The sequence below is a fragment of the Pongo pygmaeus genome, chromosome 9 (genome assembly GCF_028885625.2).
Source record: "Pongo pygmaeus isolate AG05252 chromosome 9, NHGRI_mPonPyg2-v2.0_pri, whole genome shotgun sequence".
NCBI lineage: Eukaryota > Metazoa > Chordata > Mammalia > Primates > Hominidae > Pongo > Pongo pygmaeus.
In genome coordinates, this window is record NC_072382.2 from 70,458,552 (window position 1) to 70,472,028 (window position 13,477).

At 39.3% G+C, this 13,477-nt stretch overlaps 2 protein-coding genes across 2 annotated transcripts; both read right to left on the reverse strand.

Moving 5' to 3' along the window:
- Window positions 1-581: 581 nt before the first annotated feature.
- LOC129008930 (olfactory receptor 52P1) lies at window positions 582-1,571 on the reverse strand. Its single transcript, XM_054441434.1, has one exon. It carries the CDS (start codon window positions 1,569-1,571, stop codon window positions 582-584), a length of 990 nt encoding a protein of 329 aa, XP_054297409.1.
- Window positions 1,572-10,033: 8,462 nt separating this feature from the next.
- On the reverse strand, window positions 10,034-11,014 carry LOC129008658 (olfactory receptor 52P1-like). The gene has a single exon (XM_054441027.1). It carries the CDS (start codon window positions 11,012-11,014, stop codon window positions 10,034-10,036), a length of 981 nt encoding a protein of 326 aa, XP_054297002.1.
- Window positions 11,015-13,477: the final 2,463 nt, after the last annotated feature.

Sequence of the window (13,477 nt, forward strand, 5' to 3'; positions counted from 1 at the left end):
GTCCTAAAGGATTCTAGTTTTCAAGCCTTTGTTCTGCCTCTAAGTAATATTGTGGATATTGGTGGATCTTTTTCTCCTCTTGGTTTGAAGCTCTAATGGAGAAATACAGGGTTTATGGAAAAGCATAATAAATTTTTTGCAGCTTTAACTTCTTTAACTGTGGCTATATTGTCCTATCTTCTGATTCTTGCAGCTGGTAATTTAGCTGCTATATCCTAAGGTATGAAATTAGAAATCCATGCCTGGAATATTGGAAGGGTGCCAGGAAATGAGAAGAGATCTTTTGGCTATGCAGGGACTCTTCTAAACTGCAGCAGGTAGAAACCCTCCAGAAGACAGTGGGTTGTTTTCAATATCTGCACGTTACCCAGGTTGCAAGAATTGTCCCATGTTTACACTTCTCTGAAAGGAAAGAAAGAATGCTCTTCTCTGTGATTTATCATTTCTGGAAATGGTCTAGAAATTTCTGCGGAAGACATTATCCCCCTCTTAAAAGCTCTTTCTGGTCTCACATACTGAGGATTATCTTGAAAAGTTTTTTTTTTTTTAATTTTCGATTAAGTCCCTTCTATACTCCAGGGTCACTCAGATGCCTTGATGCCCATTCCCTGCCCACTTTGAAACACCCTGACAACTCTTTTACGGATCTCTTTGGTCTTAACTCCATATACCACAGGATTAAGAGCAGGTGGGAAAAGCAGATAAACATTGGCCAAAAGAATGTGAATATGGACTGGAATGTGATGGCCAGAGCGGTGTGTAAAAAAGGAGAAGAGGGCTGGTGTATAAGAGATGAGGATGACACAGACATGGGAACCACAGGTCCCTAGGGCCTTGGACCGAGCTTCATGGGATGAGAGGCGAATGACAGCTTGTGCAATTAGGGCATAGGAGAGACCAATGCAAAACAAGTCAACCCCAATGACCAACAGTGCAGCTGTCAGCCCATACACACGGTTAGGCCTGGTGTCTCCACACGCCAGCTTCACTACAGCCATGTGCTCACAGTATGTGTGTAGGATCACATGGCTTTGGCAGAAGTTCAAACGCCCAATAAGGAAGGGACATGGGAGCATGAGCAGGGAGCCTCGCACTACAGCTGCCACCCCTATGCGGGCAATGATGGCGTCAGTGAGGATTGTGGCATAGCGGAGTGGGTGGCAGATGGCCACGTAGCGATCAAAGGCCATGGCCAGTAGCACAGTGGACTCCATCATGCAGAAGGCATGAATGAAGAACATCTGTGCCAGGCAGGCAGAGGCAGATATATGGCCGGCTCCACACCAGAGGATGGCCAGTAGCTTGGGAACTATGGAGACAGAGGCAGCCAAGTCGATGGTTGAGAGCATGCACAGAAAAACGTACACAGGCTTGTGCAAGACTGGTTCAGTGGCAACAACAACCAGAATAGTTATATTGCCCACAATTGTGGCTGTGCCTAAGCCACACACAGGGAGTGAGAGCCACAAATGAAATTGTTCCAGACCTGGGATGCCCAGGAGGAAGAAGACAGAAGGGTCAACATCAGTGTGATTAGGAGATTCCATGTTGTGGCCAAGAGTGCTGGACATTCTCTGTGGTCAGAAACCTCCACATAGTATCACATTACCTGGAGGAACGAGATAGAACAGAGATAGGAATGAGAGAAGAGTAACACTTACTAGCTATATCATGTTTAGAAAGCTTCATCATCCATAAAATAGCAATAATAATCATATCTATTCCCTATAGAGAAGAGAATTATATGGGTTAATATTTCTAAAGATTTCTGAAGAGCTTTGAATAATACCTGATATATAATGCTTATTAAATAAAATAAATGAATGTGAGAAAGGGCTCAAGTAAGCCTTTAGATAAACTAGAATTGTATCCTAGCTAAGGCTATACAAATATACCTGAATACATACATACACACAAAGAAACACACACATACATACACACTGTCTTTTATGGAGTATAAGAAGAAATTAGGTGTGACTCTCAGTTTAGTGACACAAACTACAAACATACTTCACTGGTTAATCTTGGACTTTTTTTTCTTGTCCTTTAAATTGGAATAGATTCTAATTTGGGACCCTGTACTTAGTAATTATTTTTGAACTTAATATTACTCTAGTCGTTTCCACTCTTTTTACTAAGCTATAGATATATTTTCACATATATCTGCTCAATCTTCATCTGAAATTTCGTAAGATGCTTCAGCTATCCTTTCCCCAAAATGTTGAAGGTAACCCTTTGGACTTCATTCTATTTATGAAACTGAAAATTCCAAGATTTTCAGCCCACATCTTGGTCAATCCTTTATTCACATTCCATCTGCAGTACCTGGTGATTTCTAAGAAAGGGCATAGTCAAATCCTTCTCAATGTTACCTTTCCACAATGGCAAGAAGTGATTTTACAAGAGTACTTTCACTTTACCTGGACAGTGATGACTAATGTCTTTTTATGGGAAAAAAATCTATACTATTCTCTCATTTATCCGACCTTTCCGGTACCCCAGCCCCTAAGGGGACTCAATCCACAGCAAGTTGTTACTTAAGCTAAAAGGAATTATGCGGAGTATGTGGGACCATGGTGTTGGGAATAAAGAGAGGGGCAATCGTTAGCATAAAAGTTGAGAAATCATTTTAGCTAAAAGTTTTCAAGATGAGTATGAGGACTTCACTGCCTGGAAATTTATATCCAGGTGTCCAACCACAAATATTTAATGTTTGTGTCATATATAACTAGCCTATTTTTAAAGCTGGAGATACTGTGAAGATCAGTACAAAAAAGCCAGGAAATCTGGGGAGTTAGAATATAGTTATCAAAGGAGAATCAACTCTTTGTCGTATCTCTTTCTTCCTTTGGGTGTGTACATATTAGGTGTGGGGGAGAGTTAAACTCTCCTGTTTCTTAACAGACCAGCTACTCTGTGTATATAGTCACTGAGAACATAAATGTAAAGGGCCCTCTCCATTTTTTAACCACACAGATGATCCTATTTTGGAATGTACATGGGTTTAAAAGACTAAACCACACCAGAAAGCCCAAATATGTTGGTGAACAATATCAACTATTGTTTTTTGTTTTCAGAGACTTAAGAACTAACTGAAGAAGAGGAGCTTGGTGACAGTGCTAATCTGATCACAGCTCAGGGTCAACAAATGATATGACTTCCAGGAAAGAGAGGGATAAACCCCTGTAACAGAGGTGTGTATGAAGGGTCTTGCACACAGTGCTCTGTAAGCTTATGCCTAGGAGGGCAGAGGCAGCAAAGATACAAGTTTCCAATCAATTTCAGCTAGGGGCTTATCTTTCCCAAAGAGAAATACATTAAGGGGAAAGTTTGGATGTGGTCAAATGTGTGACCATTACTGATACGTTTTGCACTTTCCAGACCCTCATCTAATATTCAGGTAAGAATGTATGCCAGATCTCATGATTGCCTTCATGTATTCTTTGACAAGGCAGGCTATTTCAGAGGTATAAAATCTTGGGGATTTAAAGCAGCAAAGTTCGGTGGTTAAAACAAATGTAGGCATTGGAACCCACAAAACTGGGAACAAATCTTTGTGTTTACCTCCTATTGGCAGTGTTACTTTGAATGAGTCAATTTTCCTCTAGAACCTCACAGTTTTCTAATAAGCAAAATGGGAATAACACTTTACAAGCTGGTGAGAATTTAAAGAAAAGTATCTACTACAGCGTGTGATCAACAGAAGGTGCTTAATAAATGTCATTTATTATCATCACCTTCATTTTAATAGGAAACAATCTCATATCCAGTGCAGAATCCTCACTGCAGTTTTCTTAACCATCTAGAATCTTGTCTTAGTGTACGTGTTTATATGAGTAACTAGTTTACATTCAATCTAATTTGCTCCATTGTAGGGAAAGCTTGTTGATAAACTATAAACACATGTTCTTTATAATTTTTTTTCTGTATGCCTTCTAGGGCTATACAACAATAATTTGGAAAACAGCTATCCTGATCGCTCTCAGCCAAATTGGATGCACTCAGCTATGGCTTTTATGACATAAATTTAATTTATCAGCGAATGTGATCTCTGCTCAACTGATGGCTCAACACAGATAATGGACCTGAACTCAGAATGTAGAAGTAGAGGAGTCCCGCTCACAGCATCACCCAACTCTTTAGTTTATGCCGCATTGCCTACAGTTTTTGGTCTTCTTACAAATTCACTTACTCAGAGCCAGGAGGCTTAATTTGATTTTTTTTTAGGTTCCTTTTGCATTTTAGGTTTTTCCCTTGAAGAAACTGGACTGAGCACAGATGACCATATATTACTTGATTAGATTCACTCCTCCTTTAATTGATGTAAGTGAACGTTACTTGCAGGTCCTATTGGTTCCTCTAGTCTTTTCTTTTTTAGGAACCCCAACCTTTGCACTCACCAATCCTTTATAGAGCCATGAGCTCTTTTATCCATTCCCTCACTTCCAACACTATTCCATCCAACTTGCAGATACGTGGTCTAACGTCTTTCCTTATACAATGTATAAGGAAACTTTTGTGACCATTCGCACTCATACCTCAGTTTGAACTTGTCCTCCAACCCAATCACAAACCTGATGCTTATTGTGACATTAAAGCCAGTATCTTCAGTAAGATACAAGTTCTAACATCACAACTGGGGGGAGACCTGGGGGTGGAGAATGTTTTCCATGCCCTGAAACCAAAGGCTGTAAGCCTGTCCGCACCAGAGCATAGCTACACTTGGGCTGCCTCTGCCTGATGTCAGAATACTAGGGGTAAAAAAGCTCAAGGAAATCTAAGGTTCTGTTGATTCCCTCTGCCTAGTTTCATGCTGTTCATCTTTATAGTGTCTGTCCACCTCACTAGGCATACAAATTCCCCCTTCCGTGCTTCGTGAGAAATTATTGCTAGTTAGTAATTTCAGGAATATTATAGTAAATGCCATAAACTTTCTTCACAATGCCTTGCATGTCTTTCATCTGGTTAACACATCACTTACTTTTTCCTTTCCAGGCAGTTCCCCGCTGTGTTCCCCTTTCCAACTACTCAGCCTAATGCCAAACTATAATTTCTGTTTCAGGATGCCTGCTAACTAAAATTGCAAATCAGACTCTACAGAGGTGTCACTCGGGGAAATTTCCTTTCTTGGTCTTTAAATCTTATTCTCCATGCTTTCAAGCAAACTTTCCATAACCAGTTTGCACAGAAAAACTTCTCTTGAGGGCTAAGAAATGCCTTTTCCAGAGTCTTCTCCTAGCCAAACTCACAGGATTCCAGGAGAGCAGAAAAGAGAAGGCACCACAGTGTAGAAACATCCTCAGAAGATTGCAAGAACATTACAAGTCTCTGCTCACCCTCAACTATCTGAAATATATTTCACAGCCCCCTGGGAGTGTAGTGGCTTGCACTGAGTTTAAGGCTAGAGCCGCCTAGGGAGCCTCTATGTTCCCTAGGAAACTGGGCATTCACGCCCTACTCTTCTGAATGCAGTCCAGATCAGAATGTGAAGGTGAAGCCAGAGGCTTTTGTTAAAGATTCAGGGAAGACATATTTGTAGTCTGTTCCCTTGGAATTCTTTTCCTGTTGTTTTGGTTTGGTTTTAACTCCCCACATATCAGTACTGGCACCATTTCCATAAGGACACCTAACATTTTAGAGTCATTGAGGATACAAATACTGTGGTTACTTGAAGGCAGCTCTACCACCCAAAGGATTCCAGGACATGCTTTCTTTCCCTTCCACTCTTTTCTGTGATTATCTCTGGCGCATTCTGCTATGTTTACTTTTTCCTAAGACTCTAATACTGTAGAGAATTTACTACACATGTTCCCAGGCTTGCTGACTGGCTTTGTGAAATGCTTTGCTGATTTTTTTATATTACCTGTGAATGATGTAGCAAGGTGGTAATGAAACTCAATAGGAAATTGTACCCATACATGATATCTAGGAGATGTGACTTATTAAAGACAATTTTTCACCATATAAAGTAATTATCTTATAAACTGAGCACACCTGAGAAGACATGCATTAAGCATTACCAAACCTATATCTCCTGGTGGTCTTTGCTGGAAACCTGTCCACTGTACTTATTTCAGTAAACTATATTGTCAGAGAGCTCATTTGCATTAAACCTAAAACCTAATTTTTCTATGGACTAATTTACTCTTGGTACCAATACTCTAATACTCAAATATTTATTTGATATGGCCCTACCACTACTGTAATTTACTCCACCATACATCCCTGACCTTCTTCAGGTATGAATGAGTATCTTAAACCTCTCAGAAAAGTAGCTCCTGCCATGATCTGGATTCCACATTATGCAGGGAGAGTTTGGAGAATTGTCAATGTAGAACTGTAGTCTTTTTCCACAGTTTACTGCAGTTGGACTCCTTATCATCTTTAGTTAAGTTGGTCCCCTTATTCTCTTTCCAAAAGCTCCCCTGGATATTTTTTCCTTCAGCCACACCCTATCTAAAGAGATCTATACTAACCATGAACAGTGCCCACACCTGGACTGGATCTGAATTCTGGTGATCATACTCTATCTCAGCTCCTGAGAGGCTCTCTAAGCCAGTGGTTTGAAAATGTCCTTGTACTTCAAAACTACTTACTGCTCCTGTTAAACAGATTGCTAGTCCACATCCCCAGAGTTTCTAATTCAGTGAGTTTGGAGCAAGACCTCAAAATTTCCTTTACTAACAAATTTCCAATTAAAGGGAATGCTGTTGGTCAAGAGATCATACTTTAAAGAAACACCACCCCAAAAAAAAATTTTTTTAAGTTTTTTGATTGAGTTTTTCTCCCCAAACTGCTATCTGGTCTGCACTCTTCATGAGTTCTACTGGACAATTTGGCTACCACAAATATCCTTAATAAGTCATGTTAAAAATCTAGAGCAGAATAGGCTTGCAGCAACTTTCCTTTCCTAGAATCTTGACCTGAAAAATTTTATCTTTCTAGAGCTAAAGATGCCTCCAAAAGCCTTCCACCCACTGGGAATTTTTTTGTTCATCCCACAAAACAAGTCTACTTCTCAGCAACTTCTGGGAAAATTTGTGAATAATGCATTCTATGGAGAATGTAATAGCCCTGTGGAGTGTCAATTTGCATAGGCAAAACTATATTCCCTGGAATTCACTTTCTATTATCTTTTCAGATAAGTGGACTACTAGAAATAATCTCTTGTGAGACTTAAGATGGAAGGGAAATAACAGCCATTGTATTGTACACACACCACTCTTAGTTATTCAAACACGAATACAGGTGTTGCTGCAAAGTTGTTGCAGAGATACACCAGAATACCCTAATCAGTTGGCTTTAAGTTAGGTGAATTATCTGGGGTGGGCCTGACTTAATCAGTTAGAAGGCCTTAAAAGGGGGCTTAGGTCTTCCTTGGAAAAAGAAAGACTCATACCTCTAGAAACCAGCTTCATCCCATGCCTGGGCAGATTCCAGCATGCTTGTGATTTTTACTTTCTGACTGTCCACTCTGTAGACTTTGGACTTGCCTAGCCAGCCTCCACAATTATGTAAGCCAATCCCTTGAATGTGTATGTGTATGTATATATCTCTCCTAATGGTTCTGTGTTTGTGATTGAATCTTCACTAATAAAGAAACCAATGTGTTTTCTCCATTTATTTCACTATGTCATTATTGTATTCTGCAAGGAATTTGGGGTGTTAGCAATAAGCACTAGAAATGGAAATAAGACACAAATCAGACACTGCAAAGATGAAAGTATAATATGATGTTACTACAAAAGCCCAATGAAAATCTGTATGTAATCTTAGACTGACTATATTACTTTTTAAGAAAATACGAGACACAAGTAGTATGAGATATTGCTGAACTAAAAAATTAGAAATGTGTAATAAATGGTAAAAAAGTTAGAAGCATTTCTAAATGCTTCTAAAGCAAGAATAAAAAGGAGTATGCAATCCCACTGCTCCTTCCATATTAAGTATTGTACCAAAGGTCACAGCCATGCGATAAGAAGAAAACATAATAAAAAAATAGGAAGCATGAATGGTATTACAATTTGCATAGAAAGTATAAGAGAATCTACAGAGAATTTGTTAGTCTACAAAGATTTCAACAAGATTGATAGATACAAGTTCAAAATAAAGAGATAAGCAAAAATTATTAAAAATTATGGAATTTTTTATGAATATAAAATTATGAGTTCATGTCCTTTGTAGGGACATGGATGAAATTGGAAATCATCATTCTCAGTAAACTATCGCAAGGACAAAAAACCAAACACCGCATGTTCTCACTCATAGATGGGAACCGAACAATGAGAACACATGGACACAGGAAGGGGAACATCACACTCTGGGGACTGTTGTGGGGTGGGGTGAGGGGGGAGGGATAGCATTAGGAGATATAGCTAATGCTAAATGACGAGTTAATGGGTGCAGCACACCAGCATGGCACATGTATACATACGTAACTAACCTGCACATTGTGCACATGTACCCTAAAACTTAAAGTATAATAATAATAAAATAAAATAAAAATAAAAATAAAAAATAAAAAAAATTGTTAACCACAACATTTTGCTCAGGACTTTTTTTTCTTCATAGGTTTGTAGTGGCTTAAATATGTACTTAGTACTTATTTCAGACAAGCAGTACTCTGTTCTTCAGCCATTAATGCTCCTGCAAATTTTCCTTGATCTCTGGTCTTCCATTTATAGAAAAGGCACTTCCTAGTTAGTTCTCTCTTTTTTTTTCTCTCCTGAAGGTTGGACTGTTTGTTTCAAGCTCTGAAATATCCCACCTTTCTCAGCTTATGTTATTAAATTTTTTGTTTACTTCAAGCCTTAATTATTAGTATAACTAGAACAACACTCTGGAAAAGTTTCATTTATTTTCCTGACATTTTAACAGTCTAATTTAAATAGTGGTCATGTGGCTTTTAAAGTAGATGTCTTTTTCACTGAATTCTGCCTCTACATATTAGCTATACAATATGATGAAAAATCCTAAAATATTTCAGGCTACAAACTTCATGAGTCTTAAAATATTTGCCACTATATTCCAAATCAATGTCTAGAAGTGATAAACAATATCTCCTGAACTTAATGTATTCACATATCTTGGCACACGATCTGAACTCTACACACCACCCCAAGTGCTTGTTCATTATTTCTTCCTTGATTTCCAGAGAAATGGCCTGGCAGAATTCTGTAACCAAGATTTCCAATATAAAACTGACTTTTATAACTATGACCCTTCACAGAACATTCTCAGAATTTTCTCTTTGCTAGAGATTCTTGTCATATGCTGGAATTAGTTGAGACAAGCAGAACAGTTGACTCTAGGAATTTTTATAAATATAAAATTTGTTAGAATGCATATCCACCTTTTAAGAGTAAGAATTTCCCATTTTCTCCTTTTCCTTTGAAATTTCTCTGGGAATTTCAGATTATGTTTTCTGTACATATTCCCTAGGCTTATAAGGAAGCAGCCAGTTCTGTTGCTCAAGTGTAAGTCTTCTGCAGTAAGGATAACATAGTGACTAAACTCAATTTTGAACATTCATTGTCCTTTTTGACTCCTCCTAAGCAATCTTCTCCATTTTACCTTCCCCTTGAACACACAAATACACACACACACACACCCCTACACACACAACTTAGCCTTATCTTGGCAAAGTAAGTAGCATTCTACAACTCATTGATTTGATGTTGGGCAGGTTATTGGGTGCTTATATGTTCTCTCCATATGGAAACATTCTACCTCATCTTATGTGTGTTCAGCATGTGTTGTTCAAAATGCTTTTACAGACATTATAACATGTAATTTGTCCAACCCCTCTGTCAAGTATAGAAAGCAGATGTCATTATTTTCATTTCACAGTGGGGATAATTTCCTTACTTTGGAATTACTGAGATCAAGAAGGTCTCCTGTCCCTTAGCTTCTCTGACCAAGGATAAACATCTTGACAGCTAAATCTGCCAACATAACATATTTCTACCGCTAGCTGATTCCCCCAGAAATTGCATCTGCTTAACATTCCTTCCTAATACTCACAGCCGCTGGATTACCAGACAAGTTTCTGACCACGGTCAGTGGTTGTGGGTTCTTTTTTCCAGCAACCATATTTGGTCACTTTGTCCCGGAACTCCTTAGTTTTCACTCCATAAATTATAGGATTGAGCATTGGAGGTACAAGGAAGTAAAGGTTGCCAAGAATGATGTGGACATGGGGTGGAATGCCTTGGCCAAAGCGGTGAGCGAGAAAAGAGAAAAGTGAGGGAGTATAAGAAATAAGCATGACACAGATGTGTGTGGTGCAGGTGTTGACTGCTTTGTGGTGGGCTTCCTTAGAAGAGAGACGCATTATAGCCTGGATGATTAGCACATAAGATGAAGCAATAGCTGAGAGATCTAGCGCAGCAACCAACAAGGCCACCACCAGGCCATATATCCTGTTGACTGTAGTATCTACACAAACCATCTTCACCACAGCCATGTGCTCACAGTAGGTGGTGGGGATGACATGATTGGCATGATAGGGCATTTGCTGAAGGAGAATGGGCATGGGGAGAATAAAGAGGATAGCTCTCACCAAACTCACTAAGCCAATGAGTCCAGTGCGACTATTGGAAAGGATGGTGGCATAGCGCAAGGGCTTGCAGATGGCCACATAGCGGTCAAAGGCCATGGTCATCAGGACAGCTGACTGCATGGCAGAGATGGAGTGGATGAAGAACAGCTGAACCAGGCATCCTTCATAGCTGATCTCACTCTGGCCAAACCAGAAAATGCACAGCACCTTGGGAATAGTGGTTGTAGACATGCCCAGGTCTGTGAGGGCCAACAGACAGAGGAGCAGGAACATGGGTTTGTGCAGAGAGCGCTCTGTGGAGATGGTGAGGAGGATGGTGCAGTTCCCGAGCACTGTAACGAAATACATGGAGGAGAAGGGGATAGATAGCCATCTGTGTTTGTCCTCCATGCCAGGAATGCCTTGGAGAATGAAGAAAGAAGGGTGGCCCTGTGAGGCATTGCAAGCAGTCATGGTGGCACCCTGCTGAAGTACCTGTGGAGAACAATAAAGAGGCTACATGAGCTTCAATTTAAAAAAAGAGCTTCAACATGGAAAACAAAGATTGAAACATTATACACAAAAATGATTCTGAAATCATGATGTTATGTATCATAGGGTATAGTTGTAATAGTACAGTAGCAATAATGAAGTATAACTGCATTCATATCCAAGAGGATATATTTTATGCTAAATGTTTTTATTAAGGACAAAAAGATTCATTATTCATTAATAAAATATCTTATTAAATAAATTTTAATATATTAAGAAATAAGCATGTATCAACTTAAAGAATAAAACTTGAAGTATGTACAGCAAAAATGCATGGTATACAAAGAGAAGCTGACAAAATGCAATATACCCCTTTCAGAAACCAAAAGATGAAATGTATTCAACACAACAGATTTTTTTAAATTAAGATAACTTAAAAGCTTATAATAGAATTATGCATCCAAAAATTAAAGAATACACATTTTCAGCAGATACAGGATATGAGGGAGTGGGAACCTTATTGATGAGAATGGTGCAATGATGATGAAGAATGAAGTAGGCAACGGGGTGCTGGACAGCTGAAGCTCATCAGAATATGAACATAAAGCCCACCCTCATCTAGAACACTTACCTGAAAGAGAGGCAGTGAGAGGACAGGCAACTGGTCCCAGGCACCTTCTGAGAATGTATATGTGTGAGTGTGTACATATGTATGTAGGTATATCTTAAACACCCATATGACTCTTGGAGAGCACACCCGTGGCCCTGCATCTCTCCATACTTCACTTTTGGGCACCCAGAACCCATGGTGTGGTCTTTTAAGTAACCTAAGTAAAGGCCCTCAGGGTGCCCAGCATTAGCTCTTCGCTTACTTCTGCCAACCCCAAGCTTCCACCTCCCAACACACAAAGCACAACTATTATCATGTGTAAAACTGACCCTGGAGGTTGCCTGAGCTCCCAAGAGATGAGGGTAATTAATCTTAGGAATTCAGGAAATGTTCCAGTCTTTGCCAATCTTGGAGGAGTTTGAAGAGAGAGATGGTGAAGTTAAAACTGAATCAATGGATGGATGGATAAATAAGTAAACTGTGGAGTATATGTACAATGTGAATATTATTCAGGCTTAAAAAAGGAGGATATCCTGCCATTTGATGTAACATAAATGGACACGAAGGAGATGATACTAAATTAAATAAGCCCGTCACAGCGAGAATAATACCACATGATCTCACTTACATGTGAAATTTGGAAAAAGGGGGGGTCAAACATATAGAGAATAAAACGATTACCAGGGTCGGGGCCACAGAGAGGTAATAGAGATATTAGTCAAAAGATACAAAATAGCAAACATGCAGAATGAACAAGTCAAAACACCTAATGTACAACATGGGCACTATAGTTAATGACAGTATATTGTATCAGGATTTTTGTTGAATGAGTAGATTGTAGCTGCTTTTGCTACATGAGGAAAAATGGGTAACTATGTTAGATGATGAATATGTTAATTTGTTCCACTACAGTGGAACATATATATACTACAGATATAGATATGTTATAACATCGTGTTGTATACCTTAAATATACACAATAAAATTTATTTTTAAAACAAAGTTGAATCTGGTACTAGATTGGGGACTAGCAGTTTGGGCATTCTAAAGGCCCTCATTCCCAAGCATGTGTAGGTGTGGGAGCCAAGGAGATGCTTATTCTGCTGCCGGAGTAATTATGCTGATTAAGGCATCAGAGCTAAAACTTCTGTTGATGGATATCCTGGCAAAACAGTGTTAGCAGCCTCAAATTCTATCTATCTCTGGCCTTTTTCTGGTTTTTGGCCTCTAACCTTTGTCCCAGGCCTATGATTTTGCCCTAGGCATTTCTCAGGGCATCTTTGGCAATCCATCGCACCCCATCCTCATGGCCTCTAAGCCTCAGCATCTCTCCAATTTCTGAATTCAGAGACAGCTAGATTTCTTTGCTTCAGAGAAAGTTATTCATTTCTGTCAAAAAGTACTTGGCCAAGACCACTGCAAAATGCACAAAATAAAACAGTCACAAAATCTTGCAAAGCCTACATAAAAGCCAGATTCTAAATCCTGATGTAGTGTAAGTTCTGCCTACAGATAAGTTCTGTAAAGAGACGTTGTTCAGAGCCAGGTGTCAGTAAGAAGGAAGTAATGGCAGTGAAAAGTGAGTGGCAAATTAAATGGCCTGGGACAATAGAAAAATCTGCTAATACACAAACACAGGTACCCTTGCTTAGAGGTACATATCCACAGTCTGCAGCTGTCTCCTGCAGAAGCCTTGGCTCTAATCACATTCTGTCCTCTGTTATTTCTTTCCTTGCTGCCCTGTGGTGGTCCTAATGAAAGACAATAATAGGTGGCAACAACCAAAGGGTCAAAAGCGTTGTTCTCTCACTTCTGTATTAATGATCCTATCAAAT